At 39.3% G+C, this 16452-nt stretch overlaps 3 protein-coding genes across 4 annotated transcripts; 1 reads left to right on the plus strand and 2 right to left on the minus strand.

The window, feature by feature from the left end:
- Positions 1-9: 9 nt before the first annotated feature.
- hdhd2 (haloacid dehalogenase-like hydrolase domain containing 2) lies at positions 10-4509 on the plus strand. 2 transcript variants are annotated; one of them, XM_029516120.1, is made up of 9 exons: positions 10-462; positions 1795-1904; positions 2057-2159; positions 2266-2371; positions 2645-2729; positions 2877-3042; positions 3258-3308; positions 3428-3491; positions 4072-4509. In XM_029516120.1, exons 2-9 carry the CDS (start codon positions 1804-1806, stop codon positions 4173-4175), a joined length of 780 nt encoding a protein of 259 aa, XP_029371980.1. In that variant the 5' UTR covers positions 10-462; positions 1795-1803; the 3' UTR covers positions 4176-4509. The 2 variants fall into 2 exon arrangements, with proteins under 2 accessions (XP_029371980.1, XP_029371981.1); XM_029516121.1 differs by having other exon boundaries at positions 424-462; positions 1795-1972.
- Positions 4510-4781: 272 nt separating this feature from the next.
- katnal2 (katanin p60 subunit A-like 2) lies at positions 4782-10619 on the minus strand. Its single transcript, XM_029516205.1, has 15 exons — positions 10550-10619; positions 9879-9949; positions 9390-9556; positions 9214-9250; positions 8964-9054; positions 8760-8858; positions 8391-8468; positions 7457-7555; positions 6582-6645; positions 6302-6420; positions 6102-6193; positions 5807-5917; positions 5461-5623; positions 5168-5270; positions 4782-5062 (listed from the first exon to the last, which is right to left on the minus strand). Exons 1-15 carry the CDS (start codon positions 10598-10600, stop codon positions 4923-4925), a joined length of 1485 nt encoding a protein of 494 aa, XP_029372065.1. The 5' UTR covers positions 10601-10619; the 3' UTR covers positions 4782-4922.
- A 1670-nt stretch (positions 10620-12289) lies between these two features.
- On the minus strand, positions 12290-16307 carry sigmar1 (sigma non-opioid intracellular receptor 1). Its single transcript, XM_029516088.1, has 5 exons — positions 16050-16307; positions 15893-15944; positions 14694-14842; positions 14371-14463; positions 12290-14229 (listed from the first exon to the last, which is right to left on the minus strand). Exons 1-5 carry the CDS (start codon positions 16192-16194, stop codon positions 14000-14002), a joined length of 669 nt encoding a protein of 222 aa, XP_029371948.1. The 5' UTR covers positions 16195-16307; the 3' UTR covers positions 12290-13999.
- Between the last annotated feature and the right edge of the window lie 145 nt (positions 16308-16452).

Consider the following 16452-nt stretch of genomic DNA (forward strand, 5'->3'; position numbering starts at 1 on the left):
CTCTCTCAATGTTAAATCTGTCTAAATGCCCTGAAAGACTCACTAATGCGATATATCTGGTGGTTGTTAGTGGGATGGGTCACATATGTTTTTTTATTATTCTAATGAGTGATTAAGTGGTTTAAGATAACCCTCTTATTTGATGATGTAGAAAAATAATAATGATTACAATAATAGTGAGAGGAAGTAAACGTGAAAATGAGTGTACACAGACGAAGTAGATATTTAACATATTCTTATTTTATTTGATTTTTCCGCCGGAGAAACATATAATGAAGGTGGGGAGGAGATCGGCGCAGTTTCAGCATGTGGGCTGCAGGGAGCAGCACAACATCAGTATAAACAAGCGAAGAAGAAAACCAGCAAGCCGGAAAGGTGAGCTGCAGGGAGCAGCACAACATCAGTATAAACAAGCGAAGAAGAAAACCAGCAAGCCGGAAAGGTGAGCTGCTGTTGCTAAAGGTTAGTTCTACACTTTACCCCAAAAACACGAACACACACTTAATGCCAGCTCTGTGTTCTCTGTGAACGTGGAGGATTCAAGTGCGCTGCTACATTTAGTCGTTCTTCACTCACGTGTGGAAGAAGATCCAGGTCGAATGATGCAGAAATAAGAGAGGGAGGTCCGCTTTAGAGGTCTGTTTTAACTGCAGTGTCTAAATGACACAAACATTCATTTAAAAAAAATAAAAATGGAATGTGCGGTTAAAACCCCGAACGAGCTCAACAGTGCTGTTACATAACAGTGTTGAAACATTCAGTGAATTCGAAATGAGAATAGCTATCATGGTGCTGTGTTCATGACATTTACAACACTTGCCTCTTATTTAGGTGATGTGCTGATGCTGTTGTGATAAAGCTCTCTTACTGAAAATGCTTTGTTTTTCTGGCAGCAGCAGTCCAGCAAATAGATGTTTATAATTGTTACCTAAAAATAACCTCCCCCTAATCCACCCCCTATAGTTACAGCATGTGGGGAGAGAATACTTCAGTTAGCTGATGAGTATAGTTGGACAATCACAGAAATGCTCCCAGACAGGACAGTCAAACGCTACAAAGACACAAGGAGTCAGCTGTAGAGAGCAGTGAAGCTTACCACAGTTCACACTTTCCTTTAATATCCCTTCTACACACACAAGCACACACAAATAGCTTACAGCCTGTTATTCCTATTCCCTGTTAGTAGTTGAGCTAAATACAAATAATAGATACATGACCTACAGGCTGTGTGCGTGTGTGTGTATATCTCGGGTGCGTATTAAGAGCATTAATTGTACCCTCACATTGATAACTACATGACAGAAATGCAAGCATGTCTAAATAAAAGGGGATCATGCAGTCACGAATCAAATACCAATACAATCCCAAAATCCATATTCTAGGCAGGAAACCATGGCTGCTTGAATCAAACCAGTCAATAATCCTCTCAGTTTGTACCGACGTAGGTTTGAATAACTTATTAATCTTATCAGTTCTGCCAGTACTGATGTGAATGATGATTATCAATGTGTAATCTCAAAATGATAAATTATGTTACAAGAATAAGCTTTTTAAAGCCAGTAAAGCTCCATTCACAGTGGACCTTGGTCATATTTAGGAGTTTAGAAAATTATAATCAGAAACTGCATTTTAAGCTGCTTATCTAACAGTGAATATGTCCTCTTTTATGTGCTTGGCTATTTTACAGTTTTATGGTTGGTTGAAGTTTGCGCTTGTCCCAAAGAGATGCAGGTGGAAAACAGTCTCACATGGCACTGCATCCCTGAGGTGTGTTCACCATATTCCTCTCTGCAGGTTGCCAGCATGGCAGGCAGACGAGCTCTTAAAGCTGTGCTTATTGACCTGAGTGGAACGCTGCATATAGAGGACACAGCGGTACCTGGGGCTCAGGATGCCCTCAACAGGTAGGAAGCCCTGGACAAATGGAGGGCCAACAGCCTGAGCCTTACTACATGACTGAAAAGTCCATAAGGTCAGAACTGAAAACCGCTGATCTACAGTGTGCTGTCTCATTATTTTCAAATAATGTTTGTTTTTGCGTTTTTGATGCTGCAAGGTTACGAAAGTCCTCTGTAGCTGTGAAATTTGTGACCAACACAACGAAGGAAAGTAAAAGAAACTTACTGGAGCGTCTGCAGCGTCTCAACTTCGACCTCCAGGTAAAAGGTCATTTAGTGACAATGCCCTCCACTTTTTCTTTCTTATTTTTTTGTAATGCCAGTAATTCTAATGCTGATTTTGGCCTTGTTTGCTGACATTGTGCAGGAAAAAGAAATCTTCACATCTCTCAGTGCAGCGAGGAGTCTGTTAGAGCAGAAACAACACAGACCACTACTGCTGGTGGAACACAGTGCACTGGAGGACTTCACTGGTACTGGGTTTCGTGTGTGTGTGTGTGTGTGTGTGTGTGTGTGTGTGTGTGTGAGAGACTTAAAAAGAGAGGAAAAAAGTAAAAATTTTGGTTTACACTTGAAGATTTTTGTAATTGATACATTTTATTTCATTCGTTGTCAAAAAGAGCCAAAGCTGTGCTGACCCTTAAAAGAATGATGTTATTAGATTAAGTGTGTTGATCTAATAAGTGATCTGATAATAATTAGGCATGCCAAATAAAAATGACAGATTTTTTTGTATCTGTTTCTAGGTATTGACACGTCAGAACCAAACGCTGTTGTTGTCGGACTCGCTCCTGATCACTTCGACTACCAAACACTCAACAAAGCTTTCAGGTGTCTAACTCATGTTTGAATGTGAAGATGAGTGTAATTTAACATATCAAAAGTAATTCCTTTTTAAAAGCTGAATTTCTTTGTTTCCAATGAATATTATGATGATAAAGTCCCTGAAGCCTGTTAATCATGTAGATTTCTCCGCAGAATGATTCTGGAAGGAGCCCCTCTCATTGCCATCCACAAGGCTCGGTACTACAAACGCAAGGATGGTTTAGCCCTTGGTCCTGGACCCTTTGTTACAGGACTGGAGTATGCTGCAGACTGTAAAGCCACAGTAGTGGGAAAGCCGGAAAGGACTTTTTTCACACAGGTTGGAATCGCGTTTCTTCTTTGTTCACCTTTTTCCCCAAGAGGATAGACTTTTCACTGCTCCTTTACATATATTTGTTGATCAAGTCTTCTTCCATTTTGTTAAAATCAGTTATTTGTTAAACTATCTGAATTTAGAGTTGATTTAAACACACAATGAATGGTAGGATAAATATGTCAAACCTATAAAGTTGTCTGGTTGTTTCCCTTAAATAGGCCCTGTCTGATTTAGGCTGTAGCCCCAGTGAAGCGGTCATGATCGGAGATGTAAGTGACTCATTTAATGAAACCACTTGCTGAGCAGCCTGCGAACCTGAGTGTGGTAACAGCTATGGATGTTATGAAATGTCTTTGACAGTTTGCCTCTTTATGTTGTCTTCCTGCAGGATGCGAGAGATGATGTGGGCGGGGCTCAGAACGCAGGGATGTTGGGTATTCTTGTCAGAACCGGTAAGAAAAGTTAAATTATCAATTCAAGTGTCAATTAAGTCAAATTGAATGAAATGTGTTCACCCTCTTCACTTCCTTAGTTACAGTGTTGAATGATTTTTCTCCAGAGCAGGATGACATCACAGTAAAATTGACTATTAACCATTTTGATATAAAATATTTAAGAATCTTATCCTCAGAGACATTCAGTGTTAAATTCTGGTTAAAAATTGTCTAATGAGGTCACAGTGAGGTCACCTTTACCCGTGCCTCCAAAATCTAATCAGTGTATCCTTCTGTCCAAGTAAATTGTACAAAAACTCATGTCAAGTTGTCACCAATATATCTCATTAATGAGTCTGAGAGTTCACTGTGGAGAAGCATAAAATTCTTCCTCCAGTTTATTTTCATCACATGACCAGCTTTACTGCCTGTTCCTGTTTTTAGTCTTCCTTTTAGACTTACCTGTCACAGTTTGTTTTGTCTGCAATTGAACATATTTTCGTTGCATTAAATTGGATTTCATGTGTTTTATATATGAACTAAACAAAATATGTTCTATCTGTTTTTGCGGCTGATCTTGTTCCACCTCCTCCACCAGGTAAATACAGAAAAGGTGATGAGAGTAAAATCAACCCTCCTCCCCACCTTACTTGTGATAATTTCCCAGATGCTGTTGAATACATCATGAAGAACCTGCTATGAGCCACAAGCAATTTTGTTTTTAATTTGCACAAGAAACACTTAATCTGTTTTTTTCTGTTGCTGACAAATGATGTTTTACTGCTGGGAACAAAAGAGTAGGAAGAAACACCTCATCCCTTCATCACGATCAGTAAAAGTAACCAGCCTGAAGTTTTTAATCGGTCTGACTAACTAAACTCATTAAATGTAAACAATTTTATAATTTCTCTCCAAATCTAAATTGTTCAAAAGTAAAAGTCATACATTTTAGAATTATAAACCTGTTGCCACAGTAATTGTTGTTTCATCATTATGAATGCGTTTGTTTGAATAAAAGAAATATTCAGTCGATGGATATTGTTTGACGGTTTTTGCTTATGATCGTTGCACATAAAAACTAAATTAAGAAAAGCACCATTTAAAAACAATGCCATCACTGGCTCAGGTAATTCTCGAATTTTATATTCATGCACATATTATTTCAGTTATGTCACGTTTGTCAAATATGAAGTCAAACTGATAAAACAGAGAATACTGATGCAAACAATATTTCTGAACATTCCAAAGCCAGCAGACCAGTTCTGCCTCAGCCCACTGTAGCAGGTTCATCATGTCCGAACTTTAAAAAGCATTAGTATAATGCTGCAACTCTTGTTATAGTGCCTATGAAGTGCAACTGCATTAGGCAACTTTTTATGCAGTAAAAAACAATAACTTCTCATTGAAATATGTTGCATTTTTCTTAATCTTAAAATGAGCACCTGTGTGTCAGACAGACTTATACTCGCTTTCCCAGGCTGTGTATCTGTCGATCAGGCTTCGGGCTGAGGGTTTGGTGTGTGCGAGGACTTCTAGGAAGTCAGTTGTTGTCACAGTTTCCAGGTGGATGGCAGGCATGTCAGTGTCTTCTGTGGAGGAAATCTACAGTTTCATTCAGGGACACCTCACATTAAACAATGGGTGTCATGGAAATGAATGGAATCTGGGTCCGTGGCAGGTGCATGTAGTCCTACCGTCCTGATGTAACTCCAGAGCATCAAAGATCTTGCGAACTGGTCTCATGGCAGCCTCCTTACACACCAATCTGATATCAGAGCCAGAGTAACCCTCCACATCCTGAAACACACACACACAAAATAGCAGATAAGACCTATCGGAGAGGCACTGCATCAGGATTTTATTTTTGCTCTTCTTGGAGAAAATAATACAGGATTCTTATCCTAGACATGATTATTCTCATATTAGACAAAGAGCAGCAGACAAATAGTTAAACTTTTAAGCTGTCTCAAAAAAATCTGTTACATACTTCTGCCAGGGTTTCATAGTCCAAGTCAGTGCGTAGCTCCACCCCTCCTGTGGAGGTGAGAGGAGGCAGCCAATGAGAGATCATAGCTTGGCGAGCTTGTGACTGTGGAAGACTCACAAGAATCCTCTTCTCTAATCTCCTTAGCATGGCATGATCCAATTCCCTGAGAGAAGGAGAAGTGACACATTTTCTACTTTTTTTGAAAATGTGCTTTTCTATTTTTTTCCCTCGATGCCTATCAAATTAGAATCCCCTTTTATACAAAAAGGCAAGAGGAACAAATTAACTGGTTGAAATTATCATTATAAAATAATACTAGGTGCTATGTGTTCATGCTAAGTGCTACCAAGGCATGTTGGAGGCAGCCAATACAAACACCAGGTCATCAGATCTCGCCAGTCCGTCCATCTGAACAAGCAGCTCTGTCTTCATCCTGCGACTGCCCTCGTGTTCTCCTCTGGAAACAGAGTTTACTATACACATCATACAATGTTTTTATTTACCTTGACTCATCTACAAAAGTCATTTAAAGCTCTTTAAAATGACACTAATACATGGTCAACTCTTAGTGGTCTGGACCTGCACTACTGGTGAAACTCCCACATCTGCCTTCATCATACTTTCACACTGGTTCAGCTCACCCCATGCTGCTTCCTCTCTGGCCCATCACAGACTCCAGCTCATCCAGGAAGATAGTGGATGGGGCGTGGTATCTGGCCAGCTCAAACAGGACCTACAGAAGTATACATACCACTGAAAAAAAAAAAAATATATAGGAAACTGCCAGCTTGATTCATTTTTGCTGCATTAGATCTGTTTGATGTTTTGACTGGAAGCCTACCCTGACCAGTTTCTCAGAGTCTCCTCTCCACTTGCTGACAATACTGGAGGCTGAGATGTTGAAGAAGGTGGTCTTACATTCAGTAGCCACAGCCTTGGCCAGCAGAGTCTTACCTGTGCCTGTGTATGTGAGTGAGCCAGTTGGACTAAAAACTACATGTCAGCTTTGAAAAAGTTTATATTTGGAATTCTTTATAATAGGATACTAATAAATAGTATGAAAAACATGTTTTTCCTCTTTTAGGAAACCTGATGAATGTGTATAATTTGGGAGGTCTTACCTGGGGGACCGTAGAGCAGCAAGCCCTTCCATGGAGACAGGATGCCGGTAAACAGCTGAGGGTACTGTACAGACAGAAGAGGGAAAGAAAAAAGGGCACAGACAGCAGGAATTACAACAGAAGTGACACAGACCATTAGAAAACCATCCTTTATTTCAATAAGAAGAGCTTTTATTGCTGTTAAATTTCCATTTTCTGCAGACTGATAAGAATCTGAGCTGTGTGCAAAGGAAAGGGATTTGGTGATGCATAGCTGAATGAGTGCAGCAAATACCAGATACAGCAAATCAGTCTGTATTTCAGTTGGCAAAGTAGGGGCTGACTCAGATCACCTAACTGACCTTATACCATAGAGAATGAATAATAATGGAGACAAAAGTTAGGGATTGTGGGAGGACGTGTTATTCAATAAAACAGGCCAACAGAGGAGAATAGAGACACATCTGTCCTCATCTCCGTCTGTAAATGTCAAGAGGATGCAGACAACCTGATTTGTTGTCATCATATCCATCAGGGGGCCTGGGTGATGATGATAGAAATGTGCGTGTATGTGTTTTCTGTCTTTGTGCTGATGTGTTTGTGTGCATGCCTTTATTTTTATGTGAACTTGCTGTCTGCTGAGGAAAAAGTGTGTTAATGTGGTCATGTATATAAATTCCCCATGGCATTCCACATGCGTCTGCTCGCCTGCCTGCCCGTCTATTCATCTGTGTATGTGTTACCATATTATTCCAGATATAGATTTAATGTCAGTCTAACAAACTGGCCTGACCCCAGTGCCTTCCTTCTCTTTAAGCCCTTTAAAGGAGATGTATTCAGAATCGAAGACCGGTGACCGGTGCTGAAATACCAGTGTTCTCGGGCCGCAGGCGCACCTTAATGGGATAGACGACGGCCTCTTTGACTAATCGCTTGGCATCCTCCAGGCCAACGATGTCCTCCCACCTCACGTTGGGGCAGTGCAAATAGATGTCCTTTATGGTTGAACACACACACAAACACACAAAGTGAGGGATTGCACATGGAAGACACCTAGAAATTGACACACACACATCTCTTATTGCATGAATAGCTTCAGATAAGGGAAATAAATCGAACTTGGGCCTTCATTAATACAACAGGTCAATTCAAAGCTCTCGCTGCTCTCTAGTGGACATATTTGGTTTTAAAGGACACTTGTGCATTTTTAGAATAACTTCTGTGCAAGTAGTTTAGAAAAAGTATATTTTAGATTCTAGATCCGATCAGGGCTAAAAGTAAAAATAAACAAAAAAACCAAAAATGATCTTGAATACCAATACTGCTGGTAGCATAGATTAACTTCCTCGATTGTACCGAGCAGAAACACGCACCTTCTATCCAAGCCCAGCTCCACTTGTTCTTAAATCGTTGTCTACCTGAACTTCTTTTCCAGGTTTCACACATTTAGCATCATCCCTTAGCTCATAATGCGAGATTGGACCTTTTGTCTAATTGAGAAGGGTCTTTGTTTTTGTACTGATTTATACTTAATAATAAGGTATATGAACCCCCTAAACTGCGCCGCTAAAAACATATATTATGAAGTTTAACCACAATTAAGTGCGTTAAGAAGACTTGCCCTGCTCTGCTTCTGATTGGCTGGTAACACTAGCTAGGTTGAAAGTGGGGGACGGTGTTCTTCTAATTGTATTAGCAAGTGAACTCCAGGATTTACCTGAGCAGGTTCCCAAGTGTATTTAAACTTCTTGTTTTCCCCCCACACAGCCATCTGACATGGTGCTGGAATACTGTAAGTTCTCATATATAATATTTGAGTGTGTGTGATACCCTGCTGATGACTGAAGCCAGTTCTTTCATCTCCCCACTCATTCCAGAAAAGCCACTAAGGGGCTTCAGTAGCCGTTCCTTTGTGCCATACAAGGAAAAGACAAAGGAAACTCTATTATTACAGGTTAGGGGTAGTTTTTCTGCATGAGGTTATTTGCTATTTTTATTTTCTCTGTGTCGTTCTGATTCTCCAGTGTGATTACCATGTGGTCTGAGACAATGACAGCTCCTTTGGCAGCATCCTGGTTAAAACCTTTACTATCAGTTTGTCCCTAAAATAGACAACACATACTATTTGAACACTTTTTTGTTTGGAAAACAGATAGAAAACATGTGAGAATACTGTTGAAAAAATGAACTTCCCAGTACCTTACGATTTGCAGCTTCTTCACCCGCTGGCCCATTTTTATAGGAGGAAACACTGAGACCAAAATCTGATGACTCTGGAGGGACAGACAAACCATTCTCCTGGGAAATTATTCACAATCATCAGCGTTGCAGCTTTTATATTTACATTCAGTGTATTTATTTTTGGTGGTTAGTACATATTTAACACCATATATGTGCATTTACCCCAGTGGCTGCTTTCTTTGCTCCACTTCCAGACTGTGGGGACTGGGATGGACTGATTTTGGGAAGTGGCTTTACACCTGAATATGGACTCCTGAAGGTTAAAGAGAGATTTTAATCTGTAAATATTTAACATCTAAAATTATCTCAACATCTCTCATTAGAATGTTGTTGTTGATGTGCATGTTACAATTTTGTTCATACTGACAGTACACAGAACAATGTATGACCAATACATGTGCAACAGTCTCACCTCTTTACTCCACCAGATTTTACATATCTGTTTTCGCCTTTACCAGAAAAAACAAAACAAAACAGAAACACACCAGAAAATACTGAAAGAATGAATGAAAATATTCAAATATTTTATTACTTACAAGCAACTTTGTCCGACTGTGTATGTTTCTCAGTGTTTTAGTGGTGACATACCTGGTTCTGCTGTTCTCTTGATAAGTTTGGGATATTTCTGGAACTTAACATAGTGATAACTCTCGTATTCCATCAGCACCATCTCCAGATCGATGTTATCACAAACCTCAAACTTCCTCACACCTCCATTTGACTCTTGATCCAAAGCCACTGCTGCTGCCATGTAGCTGGGGGACAGACACAAAGCACACACATTGGGATGATAAAAAAGTCCCACAACCAACTATGTCTGCTCAGTCCTGTGCTTGGACCCAAAGATTTTTTTTTTTACCATGTTTTGTCTAGTAATTACATATCTAGATACACAAACACATACTTTACCCATATTCTCAGTAGTGTGCATGTATTGCAAACTAACAACATTTTTTCATTCTTTTTCCTTTCTCATTATTCTCTTTATTTAAACTGTATTTGTCACAATGACCCAGACAAGTTCACTTTGCATTTCTACAAGAAGCTACTGTTGCCTATTTAATTCTTCATACAGACCCTTGTCCAAGAAGGTGGTGGTAGATGAGTATGAGAATGCTCTTCTTCCTCATCTCAGTCCTCAACTCATCCTGTTGGGCATCAGCACATAGCGTGTTTATTACTGAGACTCAGCAGCAGCTGAAAATTAAACTTTGCTTCAGTTAGGTTGTTGTATTATCAATGTTACCATAATATTAATATTTATTATTCTAAAATAGTGGTATACAGTATGATAAAATATAGTATAGTATGGTATAAGTTCTACATTGGTTGATTATTGCATGCGACACTCCTCTCTCTAAATATATGTGGTTGATGAATATGAGTTGCCAGTAGGGGGAGACAAATCGCCACACTTGGTATCTAGGCAACCGGTGGACGCCAATCAATTACATCTATCTGCATACAAAACTAGCCCGCTTAGCTTAACGGCTAAATGCGTTTCCGTTTAGTTGTGGGTGTTTGGCGGCTGTTTAGTATCAGAGAGTGTAAGACACACTGATCAGGCTACACATTCTACACATTCTAGGCGATACATTCTAACCAGCACGGTGACAGCTGAAGTTAATGACCCCTTCCCAAGTGTCATTGATTGTTAGCTAAAAAGTTGTCAACTTTACGGGTTATTCGTCAAATCTGCTTGAAAAATAAAAACAAAACGCAAAATGCTCAAAGAGACTATCACTCACCGCCTCCCGGGCTTGATGGGCGATTTTCATGGATTGATACGAGAGCTCCATCGTTGTTTTGCGAAGTTCAGTGTCGTTCTCTATCGCAGGTTGGTCGTTTTCAGACTCTTCGCCTGTTCTTATGTTGAACTTCCGCTTTTCCACCTCGGGGCTTCCGTACACTTCGCCCTTTGTGTGCCTAAATACTGATAAACAATAACAACAATAACAATGCTACAACACATTATAATTACATATTAAAGTTGCATTTGGGGAAAAAAATACTTTATTTAATTCATAAATACAAAGAAAAAGATAATTTTTTTAAGGAAAAGTAAATAAATTGGCCCTGAGACAACTCTGACAACTCTGTTAGATGCAGAATTTAAACAGGCTATTATTTAAACAGGTAAGCCCCTGTGAATAAACCAAAATGAGCTACAATAAAACAACTGTGTAGCAAAAGCCAACCTAATATATCTCCTATCGCACTGTTGTAATCTTATTTCATTTTCAGTTCCTATAGTCAGGAATATTGCAGCCATTTGAAGGTTGATTTCACCCCAATTCGGGGCCCACATGTAAAAAAAAGAAAAAAGATTACCATTCGAAAATTTCCCATTTATGTGATGTGATACTGAATATGACCACTGGGGATCAGTAAAGAGCTTTGTTGTGAGAAAACTGGAGCCTTAATGAGGTACCAAGGATTCTCTGCATTTCTCTGATCTGAATTTTGATTTGAAAGGACATCTGTTTATGTGAGTTTCATCACCTGCATGGTTGTGGTACTTATTTTGTTGATTGATACATTTATGTTGGCTGTCTGATTGAGTGTACATGAATAACATTTGGGAGAGGTTAATCTTTTGTAATATTTTCTACTTTCATCCCAAACCCTGTGTGATTGCATCTGTGTGAAGGATATATTTGCTGATTTCCAACATGTATCATGAACCTGGAAGAAGCTATGCAATTAGTCAAAACAGCCGTCAACCATCCTATTAAGGATGTGTGTCTGCTCCCTGAGCATACTGTTATTTCAGCACTGGCCGCCTGTCTTCGATTCTGAATACATCTTCTTTAAAGGGCTTAAAGAGAAGAAGGGTAGTGGGGTCAGGCCAGTTTGTTAGAATGACATTAAATCTATATCTATAACATGTAATACATACACAGGCATGGATGGATTCATGGGCAGGGAGCAAGAGCATCACAGAATGGATATGTACTGACGTATGGTGTGTGAAATATATACGCAAGCATGAGCATTCACAAAACACACACACGGTTCTACCATCATCACTTATAACTCTCTTATGGATGGGATGTGAACAAATCAGGTCTACATCCTCTTGGCATTTACAGACAGAGATGAGGACAGATGTTTCCATCTTCTCTTCTGTTGGTCTATTTTATTGAACATGTCCCTTCACCTCCTCACAAAAAACCTCATCTTTTTTGTTAGACTATTTGGGCTCAGTTTGGATTTCACTCACCTTTTGTTTTTGTCTTATACTGTGTTTATGGTCCTGTGCAATGCAATATTAATGGAACTACTGGCTTCTGTGATGAATAAAGCAGCCTTGAATCCAGCATTATGGTTACATTTTGTCCCCATGGCAGCACTATACATCAAGTAGTGCTAAAGTAAAGGTTTCCGACAGGTGAGTTCTTTAAGATTGCCCTTAATTAAACATTTACGCAACAATAACTAAAACAGTCTTGTAATTTTTTTTTCCAAAAACATTTATTATTCTGGCATTGTCAGTTTCCACTTTCACCTTAAATTAAATTGCATTTCCACGCCTCATCATATGAAATGGAGAAATGGGCATTTTGTCCAACTTGCATTTTGTGTTGTATTTTTACTCCCATGGACACCCTGCGTAGTTGATGATTTCAGGCATCAATCTGAGAATAAGGCTGTTTTATTTGGAGATTGGACACAGCAGCAGTTGTTTGCTTTTACAGTAATATTGACCAAAAGATTTTGATATTTTACCATTCTGCTCAGCTTCATATCAAACTATGGAACTGTAGTGCACAGTCTATAGATAAGTGCTTTGTTTTTGCCCTGTTGGGCTAGTGCAAAGTTCCCAATGAATACAAGAATAGGAAAGTGAAGTCATGCATTTAATCAAAATCTAATGTCATTCATCTCTATAGGGATATTTTTTAAAACATGTTGTTCCATGGTCTTATGAGGTAACCTATTACATATCCAGTTCATCCAATTAAAGGAATGAATGAAATATGTATAACTACAGTGAAACACAGCAGAGGTCTAAATGACTTGTGCTTCTGGTGTAACACTTTGCAATAGTGCAAAGTCTACAAGATAATCATAGGTTTGCAAATATACTAAAAACTTTTACACATTATGATAAAACTGTTGGGAGATGAAAAAAAAAATGAGAAATGTGAAATTACCTCCAATGAAATAAATCTATAGTTGCAGAGTAGATCTGAAACCATTGGGCACAAACCAAGGTGCAGCCACTATAGTCATTAAAAACATTACCCTTTGAGTTTGTATGGATCTGAGAATAACTCAGGCAAGATGGGAGATTATCATCCAGGCAGAATACTTCAACATAAACCCCCCTCCCGGACTACAATTAACATTTTCAAAAAAATATATTGTACCAACACTGATCACAAGGCAGATCTTTAAAAAGCTAGATTTACACAATTTCCTCATTCAAGAGTCCACATACATCTAAATATGAAATGGGTATCAAAAAATTTTGGCTTTGGTTTTAAATTAGACATTTTAGTATTTTGTATTACGTTAACAAGCCAAATTAAGTATTGCATATTTGCTCAAGCCGCGACCTGGAAATGGATAAAGCGGTTGAAGATAAATGAATATTTATTTAATTATTTCCTAGGTTTCCAGATTGCAATGATTAAAAAACACCCTAAACTTGCATATTCTGATATTTCGTTATTTGTAAATGTTGGCCATTGGTGCAAAAGTTCATGCTGAAAAACCTGGTGACATATATTGTCTTATTATTTTCTGAGGAATCTCAGATTTGGCAGTTGTAGTAACGTTATTGTCTTAGAGGTCTCAATTCCTGAAGCCGGATGTTAAACAAATCTGGGTTAAGTATATTTTTATTGGTGCCAAAGACCTCACAAACCTTTTAGGCAGTTTCAGCTGTTAGAGGAATGTTTGTGTATAACTAGTAAGATGCAGAGTGTCACTTAAAGACCATGTAAAGGCCTCGATGTTTTTAGGGGGTATATGTCTGGTAGTACAGCAGTGTAATGTCATAGGGAAAATTTTGTGAATTTGGATTGTCTTCAATTTTAGTTTTTCTTTTTTTCCTTTCTATTTTTTATATTTGAATGTGATATAATTTCACAGATTTCTCCACATGCTAGATTTTAGTGGGCAGGAGTAAAAGGACTTCACAGGGCAAACTTCTAATGTCCATGTGAAGGTATCCAAGCCTTGACCATGCCTCACAAAACTCCAACATCTGTAAGTAGTGTACCAGTCTCCAGCAGCAGGCCCTTGACGTAGACACGTACGGTGTAAAACATTGTGACGAAGTCCTGCGTGCTGAACAGGGTGTCAGCCAGAGCGAATCCTAGTGTAGAGGGAATGAAACCTCTGCCGTATTCCACCATCCACGTGCCTGCACTCCAATGGACTGATGTTGCTTCACCTACACCGTGTACAATGGTGTCACCTGCAGCAAGAAAAAACAAACAAAAAAAACTACATCCAATATCCATTCAGTTATGTTTATCCCAAATAAATAAGGACAAACTCTCAAACATTTATATAAAAGCAGATTAAAAATTCTGATTAAAATGTGTTTAAGTGTTACCAGGATAGTATGTTTCACTCTTGGTTGTCCCTTCCTTCCACTGTCTGAACGTGCCAGAGATGACAGTGTCAGAAATCTCAGCCCAGTAACGACCTGAAGCAGGAAATGGAAATAAATGTATACATTTCTACAGACTGACTGAAAATGAAAGGAGGCATTTCAACTGTGTGCCCCCCCGCAAAAAATGTATATATAATAATAAAAAAATAAAAAAGACAAAATATGCCTTTTTTAATTTGCAGATGAAGTGTTCAGACAAAATAACATTTTTAAACACAGTTAATTGAAGTTTTATTTTGACTTTTGGCCACTGTCTTCCTCACCCGAATGTCCTCCGGTGTCCACTGCAGTGCCAAACAGCAGTACATACTCCGTGAGCGAAGCGTGGAGCAGACACATGGAGCCCATCCAACCTCCAGCATTCACAAACACCCACTGCAGGTCCTCATCTGGCAGGATGTGACCAGGATACCTAATACAGTCACACTTGATCAGCGACAGAGCAAAACTTATAACACTTATCTAGTGACCAGACAATAAGCAGTCACATGATGTCGACAACTGAAACACTGTTTCAATTAATTGGATTGGAGATAAATGTATATTTAATTTAGTGCATGAAAGAGGAACTGTTGACTATTTCAGTTTGAGTTAAAACTGGACTGGTTCTGACAAGACCTTTTGAATATCTCATTGGTCTACAGGTTGTGCTGTGTTCAACAACACTGAATAATCTTTAAAGGGGACTGATCAGCTGCTAAATAAGCTTCCCAGGTGTAAAAAGTTGGTGGTATTTATCAACCTTCAAAACATGATGCAAAGATGATTGAAATTTCAGAATTAAGAGGGAGGAAACTTGGCTAAACACACCTGTCCACCTTCTTTCGGAGAAGAGTTCAAATAACTTAATTGCCATAATGTACCCGCTAAAGATTTTTTTTTATTATTTGTGAAAAATGCTGATATGAAGCATGGGAAATTAGAAACAATCAAGTGCATTTGAGACTTGTTAATAGGGATGAGGTAATAGGAAATTGGCTGCAGGACATTCTGCTCTTGGAAGAAGAGCTACAGCAGAGGAATTATTTGATAAGTAGAATTTAGTAGCACACTACAAAGACACACAACTGAACACAGCGACTACAAATAAAACTGCATGATTTCTTCCTGCTGAATGTTTGCAACTTTAATAAGCACTCAAAGTGGAAAAAAGTGTCAAAGTCTTAACAAATGTTAAAACATTCACTTTAGATTCAGTCTTAATCTTCAGAAGAAATCCTTTGACTTCACTTTTAAGATGTTACTTTGAGAAACTTGGACAAACACAGGCCCGTTTGCAACACCTCAAGTCAGATGTCTTTTAACACAGAGGTTGGATGGCAGTCATCAGTCAATGAGAGATATGGGTCAATCACATTTCTTAGTGGAAGCCAGCCAACTGATAGTAGTTAGTGGTGTAAGTTGTGTTAGGCTAAGCTCTGAGTGCTTCCACATGTGGAAGTGTGTGAAGTGTGTAAATTACCTCTTCCTGAGCTCAACCACGACTTTGGAAAAGGCCTGCTCGTGATCCTGTCCTGTGAATAAAGACATTTACAGAAAACATGAAAACTCTTCCTTCGTACTGATGTTTCGCTTTAGTGGCCCAGCGGCTGCACTTGATCTGTTGTTATCAAACTCACCTGCGTACTGTTTGGCCAACCTGGCGACGTCTTCTTTGTTGAAAACGTATTGCTTGGTGGCCATCCAGTGTCGCAACGCCAGCACGGCCAGGACGGTGATTGCCGCTAACACGAAGAGTTTTAGGCTTGTTCTTAAGACAGACATGGCTGGAACGACGCGTGAAGACGGAGGTAGATCTGACTACACGTGTAGACGGGGGAGGACAGGTCGCCCCAGACGAGCCATCAGCAGAGGAGGCGTGGACTGAGTCCGGCCGACAGCTTCTTCCTGCTCGTGTGGGGGCGGGGTGTAGCTGCTGGACCAACCAGAGGCCGAATGTGTCGCTTTGGCAACAGGGACTTCTGGGTTGCCAGTATTTTGTAAAACCCACTTTAGGTGGTTTTCCATTCAGGTTTTCCATTC

This window comes from Echeneis naucrates, chromosome 12 (genome assembly GCF_900963305.1).
Source record: "Echeneis naucrates chromosome 12, fEcheNa1.1, whole genome shotgun sequence".
Classification (NCBI taxonomy): Eukaryota; Metazoa; Chordata; class Actinopteri; order Carangiformes; family Echeneidae; genus Echeneis; species Echeneis naucrates.

Coding starts and splice junctions, on each gene's coding strand:
- sigmar1 (XM_029516088.1), bottom strand. CDS start 16,194: ATGTCTGTCTTAAGAACAAGCCTAAAACTCTTCGTGTTAGCGGCAATC. Junction 15,945..16,049: donor GTTGGCCAAACAGTACGCAG/GTGAGTTTGATA, acceptor CTTTATTCACAG/GACAGGATCACGAGCAGGCC. Junction 14,843..15,892: donor GTGGTTGAGCTCAGGAAGAG/GTAATTTACACA, acceptor TGACTGTATTAG/GTATCCTGGTCACATCCTGC.
- hdhd2 (XM_029516120.1), top strand. CDS start 1,804: ATGGCAGGCAGACGAGCTCTTAAAGCTGTGCTTATTGACCTGAGTGGA. Junction 1,905..2,056: donor GCTCAGGATGCCCTCAACAG/GTAGGAAGCCCT, acceptor TGATGCTGCAAG/GTTACGAAAGTCCTCTGTAG. Junction 2,730..2,876: donor ACACTCAACAAAGCTTTCAG/GTGTCTAACTCA, acceptor ATTTCTCCGCAG/AATGATTCTGGAAGGAGCCC.
- katnal2 (XM_029516205.1), bottom strand. CDS start 10,600: ATGGAGCTCTCGTATCAATCCATGAAAATCGCCCATCAAGCCCGGGAG. Junction 8,859..8,963: donor CAAAGAAAGCAGCCACTGGG/GTAAATGCACAT, acceptor ATAATTTCCCAG/GAGAATGGTTTGTCTGTCCC. Junction 8,469..8,759: donor AAGAAGCTGCAAATCGTAAG/GTACTGGGAAGT, acceptor TATGGCACAAAG/GAACGGCTACTGAAGCCCCT.